General features: G+C 58.2%; 2 protein-coding genes across 4 annotated transcripts; one reads left to right on the top strand and one right to left on the bottom strand.

Annotated features, from left to right (window-relative positions):
• The first annotated feature begins 6,501 nt into the window (after window positions 1-6,501).
• Window positions 6,502-15,093, top strand: LOC104312211 (acidic leucine-rich nuclear phosphoprotein 32 family member B). Of its 2 annotated transcripts, none has more exons than XM_069790171.1 (7): window positions 6,502-6,661; window positions 9,332-9,481; window positions 9,984-10,106; window positions 11,164-11,362; window positions 11,692-11,810; window positions 12,250-12,304; window positions 13,160-15,093. In XM_069790171.1, exons 1-7 carry the CDS (start codon window positions 6,608-6,610, stop codon window positions 13,246-13,248), a joined length of 789 nt encoding a protein of 262 aa, XP_069646272.1. In that variant the 5' UTR covers window positions 6,502-6,607; the 3' UTR covers window positions 13,249-15,093. The 2 variants fall into 2 exon arrangements, with proteins under 2 accessions (XP_069646272.1, XP_069646271.1); XM_069790170.1 differs by having other exon boundaries at window positions 11,689-11,810.
• A 2,351-nt stretch (window positions 15,094-17,444) lies between these two features.
• Window positions 17,445-26,282, bottom strand: ZNF414 (zinc finger protein 414). Of its 2 annotated transcripts, XM_069790168.1 has the most exons (9): window positions 26,163-26,282; window positions 21,354-21,478; window positions 20,785-20,886; window positions 20,591-20,698; window positions 20,239-20,344; window positions 19,451-19,986; window positions 19,034-19,084; window positions 18,179-18,337; window positions 17,445-17,884 (listed from the first exon to the last, which is right to left on the bottom strand). In XM_069790168.1, exons 2-9 carry the CDS (start codon window positions 21,421-21,423, stop codon window positions 17,808-17,810), a joined length of 1,209 nt encoding a protein of 402 aa, XP_069646269.1. In that variant the 5' UTR covers window positions 21,424-21,478; window positions 26,163-26,282; the 3' UTR covers window positions 17,445-17,807. The 2 variants fall into 2 exon arrangements, with proteins under 2 accessions (XP_069646269.1, XP_069646270.1); XM_069790169.1 differs by lacking the exon at window positions 19,034-19,084.
• Window positions 26,283-26,529: the final 247 nt, after the last annotated feature.

The following is a 26,529-nucleotide window of genomic DNA, read 5'->3' as shown; positions in this document are numbered from 1 at the left end:
GGTAAATCTGAAGGGCCCAAAATAACCCCAGGTTGGTGCAATTCACTTGACTTCCTGCTTGCATCAGGGCTGAGCGGGGCTCTGAAATAGCTGTGAGGTATAAAATTGGCCCTGCCTGCCTCCAGCCTGATCTGGCTGCCTCGTCCCATCTCCGAAGGCGCACAGGGCGTGCAAGGGGCCAACGCCGTGCCGTCGTGTGGCCGCAGCCGGGGTGTGTGAGGCTGGAGCGTGTGCTGCCCAGCGTGGAGCAAAGGAGGGAGCCCGCAGTGCTCTCCCGCGCTGCGGTGCCAGTGCGGAGCTGTTTCCCAAGCTCAGCTGCACCCTGAGCAGCACCCACCTGCGAGGGTTTCTGCCCACACCCTTTGCAGGGAGGGCGAGAGGGTTGCACAACAGCCGGTGACAGAGAAGGCTGCTCTGGGAACCCAGCCTCCAGGCTAGGTCCTTGCCTATCTCCCCCGTGCAGCCCTGTTGAGAGTGGGAAACTGGGATGGGAACTGGGAGTCGAAGCCCTCCCACCCACAGCATGCCTTTCCCCAGTGCACCCGTGGGACTATTTGCCAAAGAGCGGAGTTTCCCAAATCCTATTTGCATGTCCTGAAATCTCACTGCGGCCTGTGAATGGAGCACAGCGGCATCCCCCATGCTCTGGCATGGCAGAGGTGATGAGGATGAACTCTGTTTCTTCTGGAGATGCTCTTATTGTGATGTTACCCCTGCAAGGAAGCAGAATATTAGCACAAACTTTGCAAATCAGGGGCAAGTGCAGCTCTGACTGAGCAGCGGTGTCATACCAAACTGAGAAATCCTGATTTTTCCTACCTTTTCACAGAAATCCTCCAGACAAGACAAATAGGTGGAGGGGCAGACTTTTTAAGCCTGGAAGCAGGAAGTTTTGCAGCACTGGAGCTGGGGGGTGGCAAGGTGTGTAAGCCTGGGCCAGAGGAGGGAAAGACCTCAGGGTTTACCCATCAATGCCCACGCTGCACAGAAATGTCATGAGCTGGCTAAGACCTGAGGCAGTTGAAGCGTAATCCAGGTGGCAAGAAAATGATGCAGGGACAGGGATGCTGTGGGTCTTGGTGGTATTCTGAAGGAGGTGGTGGGTTTCTGTTCCAACCATGTATTTCTGAGATATGAAGCAAAGAGCAGTAGCATTAGAGAATCCTACACACAGACTTCCTGCCTATTTTCTTGCATGTATCGTCCTTCAGGACTGAAGTGTCCGCTGCAGCTCTTGTGGGGGGATGAGGGGTGTTTCATGGCGGGGGGGTTCTCTGGAATCCCAGCAGACACAGCATTACTTAATCCTAACATCAGGGGTGCATCTTGGGGCCTGAGGCACCTGAAGTCCATTTCCCAACTGTGTCACATGCCTTTTGTAAGCATTTTGGGACAGGTTTTCTCTGTGGTCTCTCTGGGTGTTGGCTCCTTTACAGGGGATCCAAAATCCTGTGGTAGTGCAAAGCAGTAATAGCCATGATGATAGTTCCTGGCGTTGTTATTGCTTAGTCCAGCTGAGCTGGGAGACATTGCGGAATTGGTAAAAACAGTAATTATCCACCACCCTTCTTCTTTTTTTACCAAGTATTGTGAACAGCCTGGGATGTGCTGGGGCAGCTTGGAGGTGATAACTCCTTGTGCGGGATGAGGTGGGGATGGTGCCCGCCTGGCCGAAGGCAGCCCCGTCTCCCCACATCCCACCCCAGGTACATCCCCGCTGCCTCTCTCTCTTTTCCCTGGGGCTATAGCCAGACCTATTCCCAGCCTGTGTTTCCAAGACACTGATTGCGATGGAAATGATGCTGAGTGTATTTGCTGGGAGAAGCTGGTCCGAAGGGCACTGTCTCTCTACAGGGTGCTGGTGGATAAATACCTTCCCCGCTACACAGCTCAGCTTCCCTATCGGAAAGTTCAGATAAGGATCTGCAAGGTGCCTCCAGATCTGCTTTGGGATAGGAGCTGGGTGTTGTTATATGGTTACGCTGCATAAAGATGCCAATATCCACAGCTAATTACTGTAGGGCAAAGCTAATGACTGCAGAGCAGAGAGAACAAACCATCCTGGGCTGAGGAACCCCTTGTCCGGGATAATAAGCCCCATATTCAGAGAGTCCAAAGGAACCTGCCAGCTGTCTGGGTGTTTCAAACCAGGTACAGACTGTTGTGAGGGACAGGACATGACAGGGAAGTTCCAGGGAGAATGGTTGGATTTTCTTTTTCAGTCACTGGCTGGCTGATAAAATATTAAGGTGCAAACTACACAGCTTGCAAGGCCTTGCTGTGCAGAAAGCTCAAGGGAGACTGGCTGATAGCCCTGCCGTACCGTTAAGAGAATCACTAATAAATGAGAAACACTGCAAATATGAGAGAATCATGACTTTACCTTACGCTGGGGAAACACTGTGTGTAAACTGGAGTGCCAGCCCCACGCCTCTCTCTCTGCTTGACTACTAATCCTGCACGCTCTCGGAAAGACAGTGTTCAGGGCAAACCCAGGCACAGCTCTTTCTGGAAGTGCCTCCTTCTCCCTGCTGCCTTTTGGGAGCCTCTAGACAACAAGTCCCGTTTCAGGCGCTTCTGCCAAGTGCCTGGAGGGAGGCTGGTGGCATCCAAACTCTTCGGGCACCTCCGCCTTGCCCCAAAATATGGAAAGCTGCCTGGCCATCATGTGTCCCATGGACAAGGGTTGCAGAGCCCAGGCGGGAGACACCAGCACTGGCTTTACCCCAGAGGAGGACCACTTTTTCCAGCTGCACCTCGGATACTCCAGCCACGCTCAGGTTCTCCTTCTGCAGAGGTATTTGCTCCCACTCCCCCCTTTCTCGGGTTCCCCCCAGGACCCTTCAAGGCTGGACTCCAGCCCCCGGGGGACCTGGCCGGGCTACCGGGGCCCCTCTCCCCGTATCACCGGGGGGATGCTTCCCTCTGCCGGCAGCGGAGCAGCTCTGCAGCGGGGAGAACCGGCGGGGCACGGCCCGGCCGGGAAGCAGAGGGAGAGGAGGTCCCCGGGGAGCCAGCACATCAGGCCCTGCAAGTTTTAGATCCCCGATTTCCACCAGTGAAGCAAACAAAGAAAAATCATGGGAATTTCCTCTAAAGGCTACCGAGGACTGTGGTAACCTTAATTTGCATCCTCCTTGGGAGGTTGTTGGGGTGCACGTGGGCACTGGTTTTTTTGCTCTCCCAGTCGATGCCTTATTGGCTTGTAAATCAAATTTAATTAATTGCCTGATCACATCTTCCAGCTACAGGAGATCACCGGACATCCCCAAACCACCCTGAAGGTCTCTGGAGCAAGTCGCCTTGGTGGAACAGCTCAGCCATGAAGGGACCAGTAGATGATGAGCTCCTGGCTCCCACAGGAGAAGCTGTTGCAGCTGGTTTGATGTACCCATCGTTCTCCTGCAGCCAGATGCCAGTATGTCCCAGCAGGATCCCAGCAGGATCTACAGCCACCAGGAGATCTGAGGGAATCTTGTCCCTGTTTTGAGGACAGGAAAGTACAGGGTGGTGAGAAGGTCCTTGCGGTGCAGACATCAGTAACGGGCCGTTTATACAGGATTCACTCTCAGGAGGCTCTGGGCTAGGAACGAAGTAGTTAAAGCAGCGCAAAACGCAAACAGATAATATTGTGTTGTATAATAGACAGATAATACGTTATTCCGAGCATCTGTGCTCCAGCTTGCGTGAAAAGCTCCAGACCTGAATTTCAATCCATGTCAGCATTTACAGTCCAGCCTTCCAGTTGCTGTCACTTGCACAGTAAATTACCAGCTTCACGTTAATCTGCCCAAACACAGAAGATCTAGATCTGTTTAAATGCATCTACCAGACATCAAATACCAGACGCAGCTTTAAAATCAATTCGGTTAAATCAGAGCAGGGTTTTGTATTTTAAGACAAACATAAAGCTCAGCTCCCGAGGGAGTGCAGCCCACGGGAGGGGAGATAAAGCCACCCTGGGACGGGCGGGGGGGTGGGGGGGGAGCATTGTTTTCTACAAAGAACAGGAAACGAGCCTCAAAGAGTACATGAAAGAGACCTTAAAACAAATGCAGATCAGCAAGGGGGGACCTCTCCGCTCATCTCCCAGCTGCTCTGCCCGGGGGCAGCCTGCTGAAGCTGCTGCTGTAGCTGGCGAGGGGTGCGTGGGTGGTGGGTGGGTGGTGGGTGTCTCCTAGCAGGGGACACCCGGGGACCCCTGGGGTGCCGGGACCTGCTTTTCCCTCCTGAGTAGGTCTCGGTGAAGCCCAAAAGGGCCAGACGAGCCTGGGTTTATCCTGCAAAGGAAGGACCCGCTTACGGTTGGATCTTAAAGGTCTTTTCTAACCTAAATGATTCTATAATTCTATGACCCGCCTTGCTGCTTCACCCGTGGGGATGTGATTAACCCAGACAGGGCAGTAAGAGGATGCTCTGGGTCTTGAAGCCAGGCCCGTCCCAGACGTGGGCTGCTCTCCCTGCTCCTTCAGTGCCCCCACCCCACATTTTGTCCTCCGCAGCGTCTGCCCACCTCCACGCAGCCTCAGTGCCGGGAGTTTCAGATCCTTAGGGGCACATGGAGGAAAGGAGTGACTGGAGCAGTGCCCCGCGGACTGCTCGGTCCATGGCGGAGCACCAGGAGCTCTCTGGCGTGCAGCTGGGCTGGAGAAACTGAGCCAGGGTCAGCGAGGGAGCCGGGGAGATCACAGAGATGCAAAAAACGCACCAACGTTAAAGGTGGTTTTTCTTCATGGAGATGTCCCTTATCTGCTCTTAAAAAAAACCCTGGTTTGGCCCCTTTGGAGCGTAAACCGCTCTGCTGAATGTCGCCATTTCATTTTGCTACTCTAATAAAATAAGGTTCATGTTAGAGCCAACTGGCAAAAATTAACTGCAATGTACCAGAAAGCCATTTCCTCCCATACAAGGCAAGCCGGTGGCCTGCTGCCAAAGGGGACAATGAGGGACTATGAGGCTGGTCCTGCGCGCCCTCGTGTTCCTGTTTACTTGGAGGCTTGGTCGTTGATCAGAGAGATTTCTCTGGGTATTTTTTAAGGTAATTTTTAATGAAGTCATTGCCAGCAGTGCCCACATCCTGCAGGAATCCTCCTCCTCCTCCTGCACGGGGTTCCTGGGAATGGTGGCACCATGTCACGGTGGGGGACCTTCCCGAGCCCCGTGCAGCAAGTCCCACCAGCTCCATTGCACCCTTTAAGCTTGACCGGGCCCAAAAGCACCGGTTGGGCCAGGCGATCCCGCAGCCATGAACCTCCCGGGCTGCCGGTGCCCTGCTGAGCCTCGCCTCGCCTGTCCCATGATGGCAGGATTCCCGGCTCACTATGTTTGCAGCCGGAGCGCAGCCAGGGTGAGCCACCGGCCTCTGCGTGCTGCCCATCAGATGAGAGAAAGGAAAACCATCATCGTAACCCTCGTAGTAACGAGGGAGTTCCCGCTGTTATCTCGTGGTTCCTTTAGCAGAAAGCCCGACCAACACCCCGGCTTTATCAGCCTCCCCGGCTGCAGCACCGCTGGCAGGCGTAGCCTCAGCAGCGGCTGAAAGAGGAGGCTTGGCATGGGGATGGGAACGTGGCGCCTGGGGATGCAAAAGTGGTTCTGAGGATGGGAATGTCGTTCTGTGGATGGGAATGTCGTTCTGTGGATGGGAATGTGGTGCTGGGGATGGGGACGTGGTGCCTGGGGATGGGAATGTGGTGCCTGGGGATGGGAACGTGGTGCCTGGGAAAGGGAGTGTGGTGCTGAGAATGGGAATGTGGTGCTGGAGATGGGAACGTGGCATCTGGGGATGGGAATGTGTTGCCGGGGATGGCAATGTGGTGCCTGGGGACGGGAACGTGGTGCTGGGGATGGGAGAATGGTGCCTGGGGATGGGAACATGGTGCCTGGGGATAGGAATGTGGTGCCTGGGGATGGGAACGTGGTGCCTGGGAAAGGGAGTGAGGTGCTGAGAACGGGAATGTGGTGCTGGAGATGGGAACATGGCATCTGGGGATGGGAACGTGGTGCTGGGGACGTGAATGTGGTGCTGGGGATGGGAACGTGGTGCTGGGGACGCGAATGTGGTGCTGGGGACGGGAAGATGGTGCCGGGGATGGGAAGATGGTGCCGGGGATAGGAACTTGGTGCTGGGGACGGGAACACGGTGCCTGGCGATGGGCACGTGGTGCTGAGGATGGTCACATGGTGCCGGCGATGGGCACATGGCACCCGGCCACGTGAACGTGGCACCGGGGCCGGGGGTCTCCGTAGGCGGGACCCCCCCCCCCCCCAATCCCGCTCGCTGAGCGCGGCCTGGCCCTCCTCAGGGCGGCGGGTCGGCTCGGGGCCGGCAGGGGGCGCTGCCGTGCGAGGTGTGTGTGCGCGCGCGCGCGCGCGCGTGTGTGGCGCGGCGCTGCGCGCGGCCGGCAGGGGTCGCGGCGCGCGCCGCCTTTGTTGCCGTTGGCGCCTTCCTCTGCCGAGGCGGCGGCGGCGGGCGGCGGGCGGCGGCGCGCGCGGGCTCGGGCTCGGGCGGCGGGAGCGGGGCGGGGCGGTGGTGGTGAGGGGCGCGCGGCGCGGCGGAGCTCGTGGGCGTGCGCGGCGGAGCTCGGCTCTCCTCGGCTCAGGGGCGATGGAGATGAAGAAGCGGTTGACGTTGGAGCTGCGCAACAAGAAACCGGGCGAGGTACCGTCACTTAGAGCGCGGGACCGGCGGGGTGTGGGGGGGGAAGAACCGGGCGGGCGGGCACGTGTTGCGGGGAGGAAGGCGGCCCGCGGGGGTCCCCGCACGGCGGGGTGGGTCGAGGGGCGGTTGGGGCTGCGTAGCGCGGTGCCGGGGAACCCTCCCCGCCACCCCCCCCCCCCCCCGCCATGGCGGCGCGCACGTGCGCGGCGGGGCCCGGCCCGGGGCGGCGGCGGCGGCGGCAGCAGCGACCGGTCCCGTCCCGTCCCGTCGCGGGGAATGTTGGGCGGCGGTGCGGGGGACGACGACACACACGGGAGAGCCGGGCCGGTTCTGACCGGACCGTAGCTGCTGAGCAAGGCCGGTGGCGGCCCCGCGCAGCCATGGCGGTTCGGCCATATTAGCGGCCGCCCGGGCCTGCCCCGGCCCGCCCCGCCGGGGCCCGGGTTCCCCGCGGGGCCTAGTCGGGGGCCGTGGGCGGCGGGTTAGGCCCGGGGCTCCTCACCGTACCCCCCCCCCCCCCCCCCCCCCCTCCGCTCCCCGGGGGTCCGCGCTGTCAGAACTCGGCGGTCGCCTCAGCGCCGGTCGGGCAGCGGGTGTCCCGGTGGGCAGCGACGGTACCGAGGCCCGAGCGGGGTCTGGCCCGGAGGCCCGGGGGTGTGTGTGTGTGCGCGGAGGGGAAAGCTGGGTGCCGGTTCGCGGACACGAAGAGCGGAGCTGAGGTGCTCCGTGGCGTGGGCAAGGGGCTGAGGCGGCGGCCGAGCCGCCCTCCCCTCAACTTGCCGCCTCCCGGGGAGGACGTCCCGCCCGGCTCCGCTGCCCCTCAGCTGGCAGCCGTGGGGCCGGGACTCCGCAACCTCTCGAAGCGTTTTCCTTCGTCCTTCAGGCCTGCGTTCCCGGAACCGGTTCCCGGCTTGGGAAAGGCGGTCGTTCCCTTATCGGGGTCAGGCCGGCGGCCCCGCTCGGTGCCTTGCAGGGAGATAGCTGGTGGTGGCTGTCACTCGGCTTGGAGGGACGACAGGTCGCCATGTCGTGGCAGCGTGCGGGCCGTGGGCAGCTTAAAATCGAGCGTGAGGCGGATGGGTTGTAAGTGGAGCTTTTGGTAGAGATTAAAGCTGCTCTGTGGATGGCGAAGGGATTTGCAGGACGAGAATGATTTGAGGAGTAGAAGCGTCCCTCCGAGGCTGCAAGCTGCGGGTCTCCTCTAGTTTGACACCAGGAATTTGAGCGACTGACGCTCTGCAGAGGCGAGTGGGGTCAGAGCGTGCGTGCCCTGGGACCAAAGCCGGTGTGAGCCAGCCTTGCTGCTGGGAGAAGCCGTCCTGGCTGCTTCATCCTGCTGCAGTGCTTGCTCTGCGATCCAGGGCAGGGGCCTGGTCCGGGTTAAAGCTGGCCTCAGCCAGGTTAGTTCATGACCCGATAATGTTCAGGCTCGCCTCTGTGCCCGCACCAACGAAGCGACTGCGGCGGAAGGCTGGCTTTGGCCACCTTTACACCCACCGTGGTGACAGAGTCTCGCTTCAGCTGGAGGCTTGTCTGAGGTGTTGGGAGCAAAACGAGCTCAGCTACAAAACTCCTGGCTGAGCCTCTTTGCTGCTCAACTCGGAGCCCTGACCAGCGATGCCACTTTTGGAGTTTTAAGCATTAATTTGCTTGGAGCTTATACTGCGAAGATGGCATGGCAGCCCCGAAACTCTGCTGCCAGTAAGGCTAAGTGATTTTAAAGTGATTCCCTAATAGTTGGCTGATCTGAGAGGAGAGGTAAAATGGGAGTGCTGCAAAGGAGGAATTCGGAGAGCATCATGATCCTTCTGGACAAGGCTCATTTTTGCATCTTGCTGTGAAGAATGTATGGGGTGAAGGCAAGTTTTGGAAGTGGCCTGTGAGAGCTGGGGCTTGAGCACTCACCTGCACTTTGGGGGAGAGGGGGCTGCCAGGTACGTTTACCTTCCAGGTGTTTAGGGTTGGGAGCAGTTCTGTACTGGTGCTTCATGGTCCTAATGCCACAGGGGGGTTGATTTCTGTGCTGAAGTACCAGGTAGCGATGGCTTCTGCGTGTGTAGTCTGTGCTGGGCAAAATATTTGATGCCATCAGTGGTCCTGCACTACGAGCTTGAGGCTGAGCTCATCTGCTTAGAGACCTGCCTAGGCAGATGTGTCACCCCTGCGTGGAGACTGTCACAGGGACATGAATCTGCTGGAGGCAGGTTTTCCAGTACCCCAGTGGCATGGGGGAGAGAGTTGAAGGGGACAAAGCCAGATGACCTTGTTTGACCTCGTTAGTGAAACCCGAAGCGTGACTCTTGAGAGCTTTTTGATGCCTTGTGCACGGAACGTTTTGATGCAACTTCATGGTTTGGCCCCTTAATGCTTCTTAGTGGAGAAGGTGGACCTTGGTTGGAGCCACAGGGTGTGGGGTGGCACAGGGGTCGCATGTTGCAGGGCTCGTGCTTAAAGGGTGAAGTCCTAACCACCGTGAGGGATTCTCACCTTGTGCCCTCGCAGAAGTTATTTGGCTTTAAGATCTTGTGTGTCCCTTAATATGAGAAAGGAGGACCTTCAGACACACCTGCTGCTTTGAAGTGTCAGTCACTCTGCCTGATGTCAGCTTGGCAGACTCGAGTTGAGGCTTAGCCAGGTGGGATGAAAGCTGCTGGGTGTCTCTGTTGGCAGGTGAAGGAGCTGGTTCTTGATAACTGCCGTTCGGACGATGGGAAGATCGTTGGTCTCTCTTCAGATTTTGAGAACCTGGAGTTCCTCAGCATGATCAACATCAACTTGCTGTCCGTCTCCAATCTCCCCAAACTCAACAAACTCCGGAAGGTGAGTCAGACCTGTGGTCCCATCTCCAGCAGTCCTTGCTCTGAGCCTTCTGCTGCCCTGTCTCTGGTGACAGTTGTTTTTCCTGTATTTGCCAGAAAAAGGCCATTTGATTTTGCTTTTTCCTCTGTAGCCTATAATCTGAGCAAGTGAAAGAGGTTGTTTTTTAGTATGCAACAAAATGCTTTTGAGCTCATTATGTGTTTAGTGTCCTTTCTCTCTTGCTTTTGCTGTTGTGCTACTGTCAGAAGCTTCAGTAACATCATAAATATTTCAGATTTTAGAGCATGTACCCCTGTGTCCTGCAGTACAGAGGTGGCTGGGGGTGCTGTGTTACTGTGGGAAGGGGGTTTTACGTGAAAACATGAACTGCTGCTTTACGGCGTGGTCTCACAAACAGGGTCTGGAGCTTGGGTGCTTATTGTAGTCCGGTTATCTGGGTGATTTTATTCCCCATGTCACAAGCCGAGATACTTCGTGACCATGTGATATTCCCTCCTGGCAGCTGGAGCTGAGTGATAACAGGATTTCTGGTGGCCTTGAAGTTCTAGCAGAGAGAACTCCTAACCTGACACACTTGAATCTAAGCGGCAACAAGATCAAAGACATCAATACCCTGGAGCCCTTGGTGAGTGGAAGGCTGTGCTGGAATCTAAGGGATGACGTTGTTTCCTTTGGGGAGCATGTCTGTGCAGCAGAAGTCCAACGTCTTGGTAACTGTTCCAACAGCACTTCGTGGTTCTGATGGGAACAGATGAGTGGGTCCAATTTGAGGCTGGGCTAATAGTTAATGGCTCCTCTGTCTGGAAAACCAGCAGCCAGTTGCTAAAAGAAGCATGAAATTGGGCTGGATGAGTAAAACTGTGGATGCAGTGCTCAGTGTCCATCTGAGAAAGGACCGTTAATGGGTCGGATGCAGTTTGAGGTAGGTGGCACCTGGGGTGTCATGGAGATGAGTTGCTTGGACACCAAGTGAGGGTGTCCATCACATCAGTCCAAAGGCGCCGTTGTGCTGGGCTGGGACCCTCTCGCCCTGGGTGCTGTCACAGCGTGCGTTGCAGGGGGTTCCCATTGCATCTGAACTGCCCCAAAGAAGACTCTTGCCTTGCGATCCTGACTCTATAGCTGAAAGGTCTGATCTAGGGCATGTGCCTCATTAGCTGTTGCCTTTGGTCCCTCTGTCCCCTGCAGAAAGCTTGAAACTGTTTTACTCCTCCTTTGCTTGGCCAGCTGCACGGTGCTATGGCCTGAGCGGGAGAGTGGCCGTGGCTGTGCCGAAAGGCACACAGGCGCAGTCTGCAGGTCTCCCTGTGTTGTGCTCTCGGGTATTTTGCCTGATGTTTTGGGCAGGATGAGTCCAGCTCAGTGATTCCTCTTGCTGGGGCAGCTGGACTTTCTGTGGTTGTTGCCCACCCTGTTCAGAAGGGAGTAAGATTTGCAAATGGTTTTACAGGGAGCTGGCTCCAGGGAGGGTAAACTAGGACAGAGGAGCTGAAAAGAAATCTTCTTTGCCTGCACTTAGCAAGAGCAATAACTTCTCTCCATCTGATGAGCACATGGTGCAAATAATGCATGCAAAGACACTTCTGTACTAGATCTGGGTAGCAAACCAGCTGTTCTCTGATGGCTGCCTGATCTTCAAACAGCATCAACTTGTAAGTAATCTAACGAATTGATCTTTGCAGAAAAAGTTGCCAAACCTCCATAGTCTGGACCTCTTCAACTGTGAGGTGACAATGCTTATCAACTACCGGGAGAGCGTGTTCACCCTTCTGCCCCAGCTCACCTACCTAGACGGATTTGATGCTGATGACCAGGAAGCCCCTGACTCAGACCCTGAAGCAGATGGGGATGGACTGGAAGATGAGTATGAGAATGGGGAAGGTGAGGATTTTCTCCTCTTGGTTTTCTTGCTGGGGAACAACCCATTTTCCCCTTCTGCATGGTCACGTTGCTAAATAAATGGTGATAATAACTTGCCACTAAAGTAGGGGCTGTGTGGGTAACCCCACTCCCCCCTTTGGCAGGCTGCGTAAGAAATGAGACTTGCTGCAAGCTGACAGGGCTTGTTGCTGGCACTCCTTGTGCATGCTTCTGCGTGATTTCCTGCCCATTGCACACGGAGCACTGGGGTTGGAGCTGTGAGCATATTGTCTGGGAATAGTGAGTGTTTGGGAACCGTAACACTTACCTCCCTCTCCTTTTGGTAGAAGGTGAGGAAGAGGATGATGATGATGAGGAAGATGATTTGGATGAAGAAGTCATTGATGATGAAGAAGATGAAGATGATGATCTGGAAGGTGAAGAGGAGGAAGATGGAGTAGATGATGAGGTGAGGCTTTCTGTCATCGGTACAAATCCGCAGCACCACGTTGCTATGTTCGGTAGTGCATTTGTCCCTTAATCTGGTGATCCATCTGACCAGATGTCCCAGATGCCTCTTTGTGGGCAGATCTGAGGAGTGCTGCCGTGTGCTCTAGCTTTTCCTGTACACCTTTTGACTCGTGGTCTGCAAAATTTGCCAGTTTGGACTTGTTTACTGCTGGGCCTGGTACTTCCTGTGACTTCAGGTGATAAAGCTGTACAGCACCCTTCGTAGGGATGCAAGAAGCTATTTGGGAACTGACAGCTTCTCCCTGCTCGGCTTGTACCTGCCACCCTGAGGTTATAGAGTAGGGCGGGAGCAGAGGTGAAGGAAGATGTTGCTGTGGAATTACACCTTGGTCATGGGATTGTGGTTCTTGCAACAACGCGTCTTGTTTTGACTCTAGGAGGAAGATGAGGAGGAAGATGGTGAGGATGATGAAGAAGATGAAGCTGATGATGGTGAGTCGAATCCTAGCAAACTAAGTGCTTGCAAAGCTGCCTCAACGGTCTCACGCATTTGCTGGTTTTGTAGAGCTTCCCAAGTTCCAGTGCAGTGCTGTTGTTGCCTGCAGCTTTTCCCCGATAGAAAGTACGGCATTTCTGCTTACGGGCACTGCTGAAACTGTTGCTTGTTTCTAAGTTGATTATTGAGTAGTGGTTATAACCAAAGGGTCACACAGTGGTGATGGGGAAACAGGTTTCAGTACTTCTAATACCAACCAAGCTGGGTAAGTCTGCCAAATACTAAAGAGGCAAATTGCCTAGAAAACCAGTTCTAAGTAGCTTGAGTGGATAGTCTGTGCAGGAGCAGGGCTTCTGTCACAGGAGGAGGAGGAAATGTGTGAGGAAATGCTTTTGGAGACATGTTTGTCTCCTCTCGGCTGTAGAGAGGAGGGTAGCCCCGACTTGAGTCCAGACTCTTCTGGTTATAACAAACTTCAAACACCTGAATGGATGCTGACAGAATATGGTGGCTGGCATGACCTCAAATGATCTCGTATGAGCTTGGTCAGAAGTGACTGAATTCTGCAGATGATACGTTTTTGGGGGTGGTCAACAAAAAAAAGCCCATTTTCAAGCAGCTGTTGAAATGTGGGATGCTTGGAGGGCATAGAAAGTAGTTAATGTCTCATGCTAGTCCAGGCTTTTCTGGGTGCCATGAGAAGCTGGGCAGGGTGGATCTCCGCTCCAAAATGGTGCCAGTCTAGTCTGTGCTTGTTCACCAGCAATCTGTGGCTGACGTGGCTTGAAGCCACAGTTGAAATGTTGTTCCACAAGACTGAACAGAGCTTTATGCTTCGCCTCTTTTTGCAGACCTTCCGCGAGGGGAAAAGAGAAAACGAAATCTAGAGGATGAAGGAGAGGAAGATCCAGAAGACGAAGAGGACGATGAGGATGACTGATCCGAGCGAGCCAATCAGTTTTACAGACTATGACTGTGCTTGTCTTAACCTCCCCGTTGTGTCTATGTGAGACTGTAAATCCCCGTCTCCCACTCCTCCCCCCTTTGTATGGCTGCAGCGTCCACAATATATTTTTTTAAGATGTAGAATACTGTAGGCATTCAGGGGAATCTTCCATACAAGGCTTACTTTCTCACAAGTATCTCATGACCAAAGGCTTTCTCCGTTCTGTGGTTTGTGCAGCAGTTTGCAAAAAAAAAAAAAAAAAAAAAAAAAAAAAAATCAAAAAAAAAAGAAAAAAAAATTCCTCCTAGGGTATCTTTCGTGTCTGAAATCAGCCTTGCCACACTGGACCCAGAGCTCCAGCTCGCCACCCTGCCTGACAGCAAAGAAGGCGTGTTTGCTATCCGCATGCCCTCAGACCAGCTTTCTGAAGACACTTGAGCCATCTTGAGCAGTGGGTGCAAATCTGGTTCATCTAAATGGACTCAAAGCGAACGATCACTGAGGTCTCTCTGATCAGAAATAATGGTGATGTGATCTCTGGAGATGCTTGAAGATACTTTAGTGCTGGGGATGTGGGGTGCCTGGGGTCTTGGGGAGAGGGGGGGGGTTGGCTGCTTGCAAGACCTGGTACCTCTGACGATGCACCTTGCAGTAGCCCTGCACTTGCTTTCCTATTTTTTTAAAAACTGGAATATTTTTCCTGGTGGCCACCTAGTAACTTCCACTTGGATGTCCAAGTAAGTCTGATTCTTGCGGCTGTGAGCGTCTTCGCTGTGATGAGGCTTCTCGTCACCCCATAGCAGCCTCTCCCTTTAGGAAGAGATAGGAAATAGCAGGTTAAGGGATACTGCACTTCTGTCAAACTCCATTTCGCACTGTACAGAACACGTTCAACCAGTATCACTGTGATGCACCTAACTCGGCGTTCCCCGGGAGACCGTGTTAGCCTATATATTCTCAGGGTCCTTCTGCTAGCCAGTACCAGCTCTGGACAGTTGCCTCAGCGCTAGCCTGGTGTCCGCATCCTCCTCCTCTTTCCTTTTCAGCATGAAGAAATGTGCATTGATCAGAAATCCAGCTCTCTCCCACTTGTGTTTATGCTCTGCGGGAGCACAGATGGTGCCGCAGAGCATGTGTCCCCCCACCCTGCGGTGGCTGGAAGGAGGAAGGGGTGGATTCAGCCAGGTGTAGCTCTCCGCCGGAGGGTTTCTGACCCCTTGCCCACCCTTCCTCTGCCTGGAGGTGTTCAGCCGGCACATCCGTTAGCTTCTGGGGAGCACTGGCCCCGTGGCATCCAAGGGATGGTAACTGCTCGGTGCTGGGTGCCGGAGAGCCGTGCTGGGGCGGGAGTAACTGCTGTTCCTCCTGCTGTTGAGGCTCTCCACGGGTGCAGACGCACTGGCACTTTGTGGCGTTCCCGGTGGTTGCTCTGGGCAATCTGTCGGCACCCTGCGCTCGGAGGCGAGACTCGCAGCGGTTCCTTCAGAGGAGGGGTGTGTGTTGCAGCACATCCGAGTTTCTCTTGCTTTGTTCTGTCCTTGCTGTTGTCTCTTGCATTGTACAGTAGCTGTAACCATTCGGAGAAGAACTAGTCCTGTAAAATGCAAACTGAGTAACTTATAAATGTTAAAGGAATTTTTAAAAGAAATTTCAGAGCAGCAGTTACTTCTAATTTTTCCCTGCATTTTTAGCAGATCGTATGGATTTTATATTAGCTTAGTAACTGTCAGGTTTTGATTGGTCAGACTAGTCCCAGAAATAAGGATCTCCAGCCCTTTTGTATCTTTTGTTACAAAATTTGGATAAAACTTTTAATAAAGACTTCAGTTTTTAAAAATCCATTGCAATGAACGTTGTCTTCGCTGCCTCTGCTCTAGGAACATCCGAGGTGCAGTCAGCCTGCAGGAACACTTGGTGGAAGTTTTGGGGCAGTTTTTCTTGAGTCTCTTCTGGCAGCAGTGACTGTTCCGTGGCCGCAGTGTGGTCTGCTTTTGCTCTGAGCCCCAGCTGGGTGGATGCTTGGTAAGTGCAGCTCGGCTGGTGGGGCTGATTTGGGCATGTCAGGGTTGCTTGTGGGGTGGGAATGGGGACGGAGCGGGGGGGCTCTGGTGTGGGCTGGAGTACCACAGACTGTGCTGGTGCAGAGGAGTCCCAGCACAAATGCATCTGCAGGAGCTGCACAGGACAGAGCAGCCCCTGCTGTGCTCACTGCCTTTGGATGTGGCTGTAGCTGGGCTCACAGGGTCAGGGAGAGGTTGGGGAAGGGTCCTGCTGCTGGATTTTAGGGTGGGCACCTCCACTGACTAGAGGAGGAAGCCGGGTGTTCAGGGTACAAACACACGCAGGGAGGTGGAAACCTACTGCAGGCTGGGGGCTGGAAGGATCAGGGCAGCTGCCTGTGCGTGCTGCGGCTGGAGGGGTCCAAGCTGTGCCTGGTGTCACGGTGCTCCCCCCCCGTCCTGGGGGCTGGGGTGGTCCTGCTTGGCTTTGTAATGAGTTGCTGCTCCATTAGGTCTCAGCAGGCAGGGGCTTCAGCTCAGGCTTCTCACTTCAGCATATCTGTGCCCCTGCTCAGAGCCTGGGGCAATGGGGGGGGTCCATGCTGGACCCGGGTGGGGGGGCAGCCCCTGGCCCTGCGTGGACCGGAGCCGGGAGGCAGAGCAGTGCTGCGGCTGCTCCCGGTCCCACTCCTCGCTGCTGGCTTGAGGGGCTGCTGCACCCCAGTGCTGCCCATGCAGCCCCCTCCCAGCCCTCCCACCTTGGGTGAGGGGCTCCCCTTTCAAATACAGCCTCGCTGCCCCCTCCCCACCCAGGTGGGTGGCTGCAGGGCTGCCCCACTGCAGTGGGGAGCAACTCGCTCCTGTGCACAGAGGCAGCGGTGCTGGAACTGCAGCTCCATCTGTCCGGCCTGGTCTGTCTGTCCAGCTGGTTCTCCGTTTCCCCTGGTTTATCTCCATCCTTGCCGTCCTTGTCCGTGGCCGGTGCTGCCTCTGGCCAGCGACTCCCCCGGGACGCAGTCCCCACTGGTGTCTGGGGAAGGCATCGTGGCGAGGGGTGCAAGCAGGAGTGAACCGTGGCAGTGTGGGATGCTGCTCGGCTGTGGGCAGGGACTGCAGCCGGAGGAAGGCACCTCCACCCCAGCCAGGCTGCTGTCGGACCCCTCTTGAGCCCCCATCAAGGGCAGAGCTGCAGGCACTGGGGCTTGGCTCTGTGTCCCCCCCCCCGGTTTGGTGTACCCACGGGGGGGGGGGGGGGGCTGTACACTTGCTACTGGCAGCAGGGGGTGGGTGGGAAGGTGAAGCTCCCCTCCCTGCGTGGGACTTGTGTTCTGGGGGGGGAATGTGTCTGGGAAAAGGGCAGCTCTGTGTGCAAGAGCCAGGGGAAAAAAAAAAAAAAAAAAAAACAAAACAACACTTCCCCTGGGATTTGTGTCCCCTCCTGGGGCTGGCGGCAGCACCCGACCCGGGGGTGCAGAGCAGCGGGGTGCTGGTTCTCCCGTCCCTCGCTCCGGCGGCGGCTGGCGCCTGGCCAGAGCCAGCGTGGGCACTGGCATGTAGCGGCACGCCTTTGCTCAAACCAGTTTGGAGCAAACTTTTCACCTCACTGGGATGGGGCTGGCACCTGCGCAGGCAAAGTGGGACCTGGGGAGCCCTGGGGTGAGAACGTGCAGCTGCGTGGCTCCCACGGGGGGGGGTGTGTGTGTGCAGGGGGCTGTGCAGCCCCCCCAGGGCTGGGGACCAGGGCACAGTGGAGCTGTTGGGATGGGGCAGGAGCCCTGTATCTCCACTTGCTGCCCAGTGCTGAGTGGCCTCCTGGCACCTCTGCCTGTGGTGGGGTTGGGACAGGCACGGAGGCTGGCTGGGTGCTGGACAAGGAGACCGGAGTTCTACCCCAGTTTGGGTGCCCAATCTGGGTGCTGGGATGCAGGTGGCAGAAGCTCCAACTCTGCTTCTCAGGAGCCTTTTGTGGTTTGGAATGTGTTGATGGCCTGGGGGGGGGTGGCAGGCAGCACCCCTTCCCTTTCCCCTTCCCCAAACCTGCCCTGTGCAGGGCCAGCCTGGGAGCAGAGTCAGGCTGGGACACATACCCCCTGCCCCCCCCCCCCCATCTGCCCCCTCCTTAAGGGCAACATCACTCCCCCATCACCCCCAGCCGCCGCAGGGACTGACAGAGGCTCTCCCAGCAGCTGCTCCTGTACAATTCCCATTTATTATTAGGAGACCTTATTTCAGAGAAGTCCACTAACTCCTGAGCAACCTACCGGGCTCCCCCCAGAGCCCCTGGAGCTGAAGCAATGAAACCTTTAGGGGAGGGAGACATGGGGTTCCGGGTGCTTAGAGTTTCCAAAAACAAAAGGGAGGGTAGAAATTCAAGAGAAAAAAAAAAAAAACATCTGCCCCTCTGCAACCCTGTGCTGGGGGATGCTCCTGGTACCCAGAAGGGGTCCCTATCCCAGTGCAGTGGCATGGGGCTGTGCAGTGCCCCCCTGCCTGGCTGGAGCAGGGGGAGAGGGATGGGGAGATGCAGGAGCAGTTCCGTGGGAGCCGGGGGCATCAGAGCTGGGAGTACAGGGAGTTCTCCATCTCCGGCGTCAGCTTGGCGTGGAAGGAGGCGAGGCCCACCCCGAAATCTGAAGGGAGAGGGAAGAGAGCAGTCAGCACTGCAGCCCAGACCCTTGCACCCTGGCTCCCACAGGAGGCTGCTCAGGGGCTGGGGAGGGCATATGGACCCCCCCCGGGGCATCGCTGCAGGCTGGGAAGCCAGGAGCCTGAAGCCCAGCGTCCACCCCAGCAGCTGATCACCCCCCTCCAGGACAGAGGGACTGGGGTACGCGTTGTCCATGCGGGGCAGATCAAGCCCGCTCCCCACCAGTATCCCAGCAGTTGGGGGTCCCTCCTGCCACCTCTCCCCCCCCGGGCCGTACCCATCTCTGTGTCCAGGCGCCCGGGTGGCGGGGGGTTCTTGCGGTGGTCCTCGATGTGCAGGGTCATCTCCTCCCGCGAGGCGGTGGAGTAGGGACACTGCATGCAGGTGTAGCGGCCCCGCGTGTGCTCCCACACGATGCGGCTGTTGGAGGAGTGCCCTGCAAGGACGGGCGAGGAGGGAAGCACAGTGCTCGCCCGTCGGCCCCCCGCCACGGCCTGGGGGGGCTGTGCCCAGGAGCCCCCACTGCCGGCGGGAGCCGTGCAAAGCGGTGCAGGGCAGGCGGCCCCGGGTGCCGGTTGCATCGTGCTGGGTGCCACGGGGCTCGGATCAGCTGGTGCTATGGGGGCAGGAGCCCCCCTCCGCTCCAAGTCCCACATGCACGGAGATCCCCTTCCCAAGGGAGGAACCCCATATCTGGGAGCGGGGAGCAAGGCTGTGCCCCCGGGTCCTGACCTCCCTTTGGCCATCGTCTCTCTGCATCCCACGGAGCAAAGGGCAGCGGGTTCCAGCCCGGCCTCGGGACTGGGGCAACTGGGAAGACTCAAGCCCAAGCAGCTGCTGCAGCTCCTTCTCCTGCTGCTTCTGCCCTTGGGTGCCGGAGGAACCAGCTTGGGTGATTCCTGCGGCTGGGGGGGGTGCAACTGGCAACCCCTCCCATCTCCGAGCCTACCTAGGCAGCATCCCCTCTCCGCGTGGCTCCCAAAAACGAGGGAGCCCGCCCTCCCCCTCTGCTCTCCGGGAGCATGGCGGCACCTCGTGGGGCCTCTCCCATTCCCTGTGGCCCCCCCCCACCACCCACCAACCCCCCCCCAGTGACAGAAAGCAGCCCCCAACCAGTAGGTGCCAAACTAACCTGGAGTCACTCCTGAGCCAAAGCATGGGAGGAGTGGGCTGACACTCACACCTGCGGAGGGAATCGAGGGGCAAGACAAGCATTAGGTCTTCCCCTCCCTGGGGGGGGACACGTGGGAGGGCAGGCCTGGCCCGGCCCCCCCGCCTCGCACCCCCAGCACGCCGGGGAGCAGCAGGGCTGGGAAAATTTAGAGGCTTGTTTTTGGTGGTTGCTGGTGCTTTCTCCAATTGAGCATCCCTATGGGTGGGATGGAGGGGTGGGGTGGAGGTGGGATGGGGCCGGGGGGGGGCCAGGTTGGCCCTGCGTGGGGCCAGGAGGAGGGGGATCCTCGGCTGGCCGACGGTGGGTCCTCCTCCGGGAGCTGCTGGTCAAGGCAGGAGCAGAAGAAGGTTTGCCCGAACGGCCCCGCGCGCTCACCTTGGCTTTTCTTCCAGACGGCGTTGGAGATGGGGGGGCCGTGGCCCGGCATGTAGGGCCGGAGGCGATGCTGCGCCGGGGGCTGGGGCAAGCTGTAGGGCGAAGGGTGCACGTAGGACAGGAACGGCCCCGGCACCGAGGAGGGGGGTGGCCCCGAAAACCGAGTCAAGGACGACGGCCCGAAAAGGCTGGGTTCCAGCAGCGGGAAGGGGTGGGGGGCCGGCGAGACCAGCGGCAGGGCCTCCAGCGAGCCGGGCAGCTCGGGGAGGCTGGTGGGGAGCGCGGCGGGGGCCGCCGGGGCAGTGTCCGCGCCAGGGAGGATGGCTTCTTTCTCCGGGGGCCGGATAACGCTCGGGAGCTTGGGCAACCCCTCGGGTGGCTTGGCCGGGGGTTCCTTCTCCAGGGCAGAGGTAGCAGGCAGGACGGGCTTGTCGGCTTTGGGGGGTGGTGCGGGGTTGCTGGCGCTGTCGGAGCAGACGTGCAGGTGCTTGAAGAGGGAGCGGTGCGTCCGGAAGCGCAGCATGCAGTTCTCACACCTGCGGGGCCGAGGAGGCAACGTCAGCGGCGACGCTCCCCTCTGCATCATCCCCAAAGCCCCGGCAACCCTGGCCCTGGGGGTCTGCCGCTGAGATGGTGGTGGTGGTGGGGGGGTCTGCAAAGGTGGGAGCCCATGTGCCTGGGGCTGTTTGAGAGCTGCCGGGTGCCCCCGGATAGGTCACGCCGTGGGAGGTGTCTGCAGGGAGATGGCAGGGTGGCATGGGATGGGGATGGGGACCAGCGGGACTCACTTGAAGTAGCGGTTTGGCTTGTAGTGCACCTTCATGTGGGCCATGAGGTCCTGCATGCTGGGGAAGGTCTCTGTGCAGCCCAGCGTGGGACAGTGGAAGGTTTTGCCTAAGCAAAGAAATAGGGCAGAGATTCAGCAACAGCCCGGCTGTGCTGCACCACCTGGGGCTGGGGGTAGCCCCACTGGTGGGTGTCCAGCACCTCCCACGCTCTCCCCATTCCCATCTGGTGCTGTGCAGCATCTCCTGGAGGTACAGGCACCACCACCAGTGCTGCCTCAGCTTTAAGCCCCGCTTTGCCACCTCCCAGGCGAAAAAGGGTACCCCGGAGTGACGCAGGGTGTCACGGCCTTACCCTCGAGGGACTGCGTGGGTCTGTAGTGAACCTTCAGGTGGTCCATCAGCTCCTGCATGCTGGGGAAGGCCAGTTTGCAGCCATAGCTCGAGCACTGGTAGTGCTTCCCTGGAAGGAGACAGATCCGTTGGCCTCGTTCCCTTGCCCTGGCCATTGCCATCACCTCCCCGGGGCGGGGCTGGGACTCGGCTCACCTGGGACAGGTCTGCGCTTCAGCGGCCGCAGGTCCGGGGCTGGGGTCCCTCCGCTCCCTGCCACCGGCATGGGGCCGCCGGGCAGAGCCGCTTCGCTGCAACCTGCCGGGGAGAGGCCGTTAGGCAGCGGGCGCCGGCTGCCGTGGGCAGAGACAAGCCTCGGCCCCTGCCTAAACCACCTCCCTCTTTGCTCTCCTTCCTACCCTTTACAAAGAGGGGTTCAGGCAATTGGGGGGGGGGGGCTGGTGGGGTCTGGCTTGGAAGGGGCCAGAGAGGCAGGAGCCCTCCAGGGTGGTTAGAGACGGGTGGGTCTTTGCTCTAGAAAAAGCTGCTGGTACGAAGACAAAGCTTGCTGGCATCTTGAACACACGGGGTGATGCCACGTGTACACCCCTGCACAACCATGTGCACCCATGCACAGCCACGCAACCCCTCAGGGTGCTCCCAGCCACCCCTCTGGGTGTGATTTGGCCAAAGGGACCACACAGCAACAGGACTGAAGGCTTCTACCCCCTGTCCTGCCTTGACTCCTCTCACCAACCCCCCCCGCCGTGGCACAAGAGACTCACCTGCCCCCTCTCCGGTATATTTACCCCCCAGGGAGAAGGCGGGCACAGCCTCGTCCTTCTCCGTCTTCATGGTGGTGGGCACGGGGTGAGGCACGCACTGCCGACGGCGTCTTCTCCCGGCGATGCTATACCGAGGGCAAGGGTGAGAGGTTAAAGCCCAGCAAGGAGCGATGTCGACTGCCTCTTCCTCCTCCTTGGTGTCCCGTGGCTGTGGGACCAACCCTCCTGCCTGGGGACCTCCAGGGCCAAGCTGGCAGGAGATCCCAGCTTCACAAGGCTCTGCAGCACCTCTGTGGGGTGGATGCGCTGCAACAGGGCTTTGAGTGTGGCCCCCCCAAGGGGAGCAGTGGCCAGGCTTTGAAGCCAAAGCTGTCATCATCCCTTCCTGCTTCTCCCACCCCAGGGGTGGTCCAAAGCCCGCAAAAGGTCCCCCTCCAGCTGCCATCTGGCACAGCCTGACCCACGCATCACCAGACTCCCACTTTGTGGTAACATACAGCCCACAGCGTCTATAGTCAAAAATCCCCCCCCCTCAAAACCACAGGACCCCCCCAAAGCAGGGACTGCAGGAGCTGCTCCAGCCTCTCTTGCTCCCAGCTGGGCTGGGGTCTTGATGGATGCTCCCCCCACCCGCTTCCAACCACAATTTCAAAGGGTTTTCCAGCTGAGAAGAGCAGCAGGTCCCATTGCATGACTGGGAGCATAGGCAGCAGGGCCCGATGCTGAGGCGTGTGCGAGGACAGTTCCTTCACACAAACTACATCAGATGGGCCCCAAAATTAAATCGGCTTGGCCTCACAGAGCCTCAGCACGAGGCTTCGACACGCAAAAGCCAAACACTGACTCCCAGCAAAAAGCATCCAAAAATTCCCTCACTTTGGGAGATTTCTCACAGTGTCTTAATATCAAAGTTAAAAAGAAAAGAAAACAACAATAATGATGATAACAACAACAACAACAATAATGATAATAATAATAATAAATAATCAGTGCCAGGGCTGCAGAGTGGCCGCAACATGTACATCTGCAGTTGGTTAGAGGGTTAATGTTTCCCCAAGAGCTCAATGACTCCCAAAGCAAACGTCCCTTGGGAACCTCCCCAGAGATCAGCCTTGCTGGGTGCAATGAGGTGCGCCCGCATCCAGCCCATCCCTCCTGGCCTTGCTGGACCTGACCTACCCGTTAGCATCTATTCAAGAGGCATTTTCTGAGCTTTTCCGCTCCAGCCCAGCTCCCGGCCGGTTGCACACAGCCGGGCTTTAGCCTGGCAAAGACGGGCTCAGCGGCTGTTACTGCAGCAACCGGCAGTGCTGGGATTGCAACCCATCAGGCAATAAATCAGAGGCGGGGGGGGGGGGAAATCCATGCGGGATTATTTCTCTGGCTGCCCCCAGGCTTGCGGCTTTGTTTGGGGGTTGCACTGCTTTTTGTTTTGTTTTGTTTTTGTTTTCTCAGCTCAGCGGCTTCTGCTGGCACTGTGGGATGCAACCTGCACCGAGGCTGGGACCAGCTGGAGGGTGGGTCGGCCACAGAGTGGGGGGTTTGGGGCAGAGCCAGGGGCTGATCGTGTCCCGGGAGGGGAAATTCAGCCCTGACCGGAGGGGTTGGTTTGCTCGAAGCAGCACGGCCAAGACAGGGTAAACACCGCGCAGAAAGTTCACAGCAGTTTTGATGGAGCTTTGTTTTATCAGGAGGGGGAAATGCAGTTTTTGGTGGGGAAAAAAGGTCTTGGGAATCTTCTTTCGAGGGAGAAAGCATTAAAAGAGTCGAGGCAGGGCTGCATCTTCCTGCTCAGCCCCTTGTGCAGCATCCGTGCGGCACCGCCACGTTTCGGTGGCCGTCCCTGAAGCCACTGAGCTTCGGTGCTCCTGGAGCACTGCCTGATAGCGTGAGTCCTTGAGACTAGTGAACCTCCCCCCAGGTCCCCACTTCCCCACTGGAAACGCTGACTCTGGATCAATCGCTGATGCCACTGCCTGTCCCCAGGGCCTGCTGACAGTGCCCTGGGGACCGATGGTCTCCGACAGCCTCCAGATGAGGCCGTAAGGCAGCAGGATGCCCGTGCCCACCCCACCAAGAGCTCAGCTGGAACACAGGCAAGTTTTTTCAAGAAACCAGGAAATTCTTCCTTGGCAAAATTGCAGCAGGGCTGTCATCTCCCAGAGCAGGGTGCTCCGACCTCCCGGTGCTCCAGTGTCAAACCCAGCGGTGCCTTCAGATGTTACAGCTCTTGCTGAAACCTCCCTCCGCTCCCTCTCGGATGTGCTGTCTGATGCCGCTCTCCATTTCCCAGTTGCAGGCGGTACCCCAGTAATGCGTTTTAAGCTCATTTTTTTTTTCTCCAGAAAAGCTGGGAAAATGCTTCTTGAGCAGATGCTAACGGGCAGGTCCGGTGAGGGCAGGCGGGATGGATGCAGGCACACCTCGTTGCAGCCAGCATGCCTGCACCCGCCTGCACCCAGCTTGCGGCCCCACCAACGTCCCACCAGAGCAAAGCTGTTCAACGCGGGTGCGTTTTCAGCAGCAAACATGACAGCAGCACCGTAGCATCACGGTACGCTCGGCCCAGGCCCTGCTTTTCAGGGAGCTGGTGCCACCTGTATCATTTTGCTGTCATTTGTCACCTCCCGCGGGATGGTGTCCAACACTTTTCATTCTCCAGGACCCTCTATTCTGCAACCCTGAGCATGATGCTCTGGCCCAGGTGCCACTGACCTGTGACTGTCCCCAGCCCCAGTGACTCCACATGGCCACTGGAGATGTGACTCCCCCAGCGCTGGTACAAACCCTGCTCTGGAAACCCAAATCCTGGAGCCATGGCAAATTTGGTGTTGCTTTTCGCAGGGTTTTCCTGCCACAGGTCCAGCCTCCCTGAAAACCTGCTGGCACCAAACTCCCTCGCTCTGGCTGCCGTGGTAAACAGGGACCCTGGAAAAATCCTTTCAGGGAGCTGACAGCAACGAGGGTGAGCAGGAGGGTTTGCAGCTACTGGTCACCCAAGAGCAGCCTCCTGGTGCTGATTCAGTTAATAATTAATACAGCTCATCTCTCTCAAATGAACCAGGGGGTTTATACATATCGCCAAGCACAGAAGACTTTTACAAACCCTCCCCGGGAGGATAAATAGGACAAATAATCCTATTTGAGCATCTCTGCATGGTCTATGGCCAGAGGTTGCAGAAGCTTCCCAAAATGCAGCTCCTCGGCGTAGGAGATGAGAGACAAAGACTCCGAACAAGGGGCTCATGTGATCGCTCAGCCGGTGAGCGCCGAGCGGCGCGGAGGGAGGAAGCACAGGCTGTGACAGCAGCACGGCTCCTGCCAGCACGGCGAGCCCCCCACCCACCCCGGCACACGCTCCAGCCACCGGTCACGGGGGTTAAAATGCATGTCATAAATTAAAACGTACATCATAAATTCTCCTGTTGCCTTCAGGCATCACAGAGAGCCCTGCAAGAGTTGCTGGGGGGCGGGGAAGATGCACTGGGGCATCTCTGCTGCCCGGCAGCCCCTGCTTTGCGATGCCCACTGCAACTTGGGTGCCCTAATCCCAACTTGGGCTGGAGCAAAGCTGCTGCCTTGATGTTTTAATGTTTTATCCCTCCACCTGGCTCCAAGGGCAGGCTCCCTGCTTTCCAACTCAGAAAATCTGACCGGAGAGCCCCGCGGAGCCCACTCCGAACCCTGCTGCAGCTGCTGCCAGTGGCAGCGTGGGCATCCAAGGGGGTGAGCACCAAGCCTTGTGCACAGCCACCATGCCACATCCCCACGGCAGATGCGGGGGGCAGCTTGGCTGAAGCCTTTCAGTGGTTCCTTGGGAAACATCTTTCAGCCTTCCCCCCAGAGCCGCCCTCGGCAGCCTGGGGGTCTCTGCCATCCCCCTGGCTTTCTCCAAGCCATCAGCGACATAGGTGGCACGTGAATGGAGAATAACCGTGCTGCCATTTCCCCACATCCCCGCACCATCCTGGTGCCCACCTTTACCTGCTTGCCCACGACCGGCTGATCCACTGGGCTACATCAGCTCTTCAGCTGGAAAAAAACCCCTCTCTCCTTTCGGGAGCCATCTGGGGAGGATGGACCCTCATCCCTGAGCCTGGACAAAGCTGCCCCCTGAGCCGGTGACCCTGGCCCGGCTTAAGTTCACACCATGGCCAAGGTGTGGGAAGCCCCTTGCTCCAGCAGCGGACGAGCAGCCGCATCCCCAGCCCCTGACAGCAACAAAGCGGCTCCCACGTGTGTGGGAAGACGGAGGGACCATGGGGAGACCCCGGTGGGCGCAGCCCCGGGATGCTCGGGGTGGTGAAGCGGGTCCCGGTGCTCCCACGGGCCACACACGCCTCCAAAGACCGGGGGGCTAACAGCTCCCGTGGCTAGCTGTCCTTGTGCTACTAGCCCCACAGGTGGTAACCCCCTGGCTAGCAGCCCCCCCCCCATGGATAGCACCTCCACGGCTAGCGGTTTCTGTGGCCAGTAGCCCCCCATGGGTAACACACCCGTGGCTACCAGCCCCTGTACACAACAACACAGCCCCCATGACTAGTCGCCCCACTGCTAGTGGCCCCCATCACCTAGAGCCCCCCCCGTGGGCAGCAGCCCCACGGCTAGTGCCCCCCCCCTCTACGGGCAGGGCAGCTTTACCCGGACCCCCTCCCCAAATCCTCGGTGCACGTCCCATCTCTCTGCAAAGCCCCGGTACCCGGGGCCCGGTACCACGGCTGCCCCACCACCCCTGGGGCCGGTACATCCCCCTGGGGCCGGTTCTCCCTTCCCGGTGTGTCCCCCCCCACCTCCCTTCCCCTCACGTACCGGGGCTGCGGCGGGGCCGGCGCCGCCCGGAGCGCGCATCAGCGGCGGCGCGGCCGCGGGGCCATTTTCTGTGTGGAGCTGTCGCGAGAGCGGGGCGGGGGGAGAGGAGGAGGAGGAGGAGGACCGGGGGGGGGGGGGGCGGGTGGTTCAGCCCGGCCCCGCCCCGGCCCGGTGCCCCCCCGGCTGTTTTTTCCTGTGTGTTTTTGCCCTCTCCCCCCCCGCCGAGCGGTTGGAATATCCCGGGGGGCTCGGAGCACCCCGGGGGCCTTCAGAGCACCCTGAGCCCCTTAGAGCATCCCAGGGTTCCCCCAAGCCTTCTGGAGCTCCCCAAACCTCTCAGAGCAGCCTGGAGCCCCCCTTAGAGCAT

This window comes from Haliaeetus albicilla, chromosome 8 (genome assembly GCF_947461875.1).
Source record: "Haliaeetus albicilla chromosome 8, bHalAlb1.1, whole genome shotgun sequence".
In the NCBI taxonomy this organism is placed as follows: Eukaryota; Metazoa; Chordata; class Aves; order Accipitriformes; family Accipitridae; genus Haliaeetus; species Haliaeetus albicilla.
The sequence above is the reverse complement of the archived record's forward strand: the minus strand, read 5'-3'. Positions and strand labels throughout refer to the sequence as shown.

Excerpts from the sequence above, each read along its gene's own strand:
- LOC104312211 (XM_069790170.1), top strand. The coding sequence starts at position 6,608 with ATGGAGATGAAGAAGCGGTTGACGTTGGAGCTGCGCAACAAGAAACCG. Across the intron at positions 6,662-9,331 it reads GCAACAAGAAACCGGGCGAG|GTGAAGGAGCTGGTTCTTGA; the intron begins GTACCGTCACTT and ends CTCTGTTGGCAG. Across the intron at positions 11,363-11,688 it reads TGAGTATGAGAATGGGGAAG|AAGGTGAGGAAGAGGATGAT; the intron begins GTGAGGATTTTC and ends TCCTTTTGGTAG.
- ZNF414 (XM_069790168.1), bottom strand. The coding sequence starts at position 21,423 with ATGAAGACGGAGAAGGACGAGGCTGTGCCCGCCTTCTCCCTGGGGGGT. Across the intron at positions 19,085-19,450 it reads CGTCTGGAAGAAAAGCCAAG|GTGTGAGTGTCAGCCCACTC; the intron begins GTGAGCGCGCGG and ends TTCCCTCCGCAG. Across the intron at positions 17,885-18,178 it reads GCGCCTGGACACAGAGATGG|ATTTCGGGGTGGGCCTCGCC; the intron begins GTACGGCCCGGG and ends CTCTCCCTTCAG.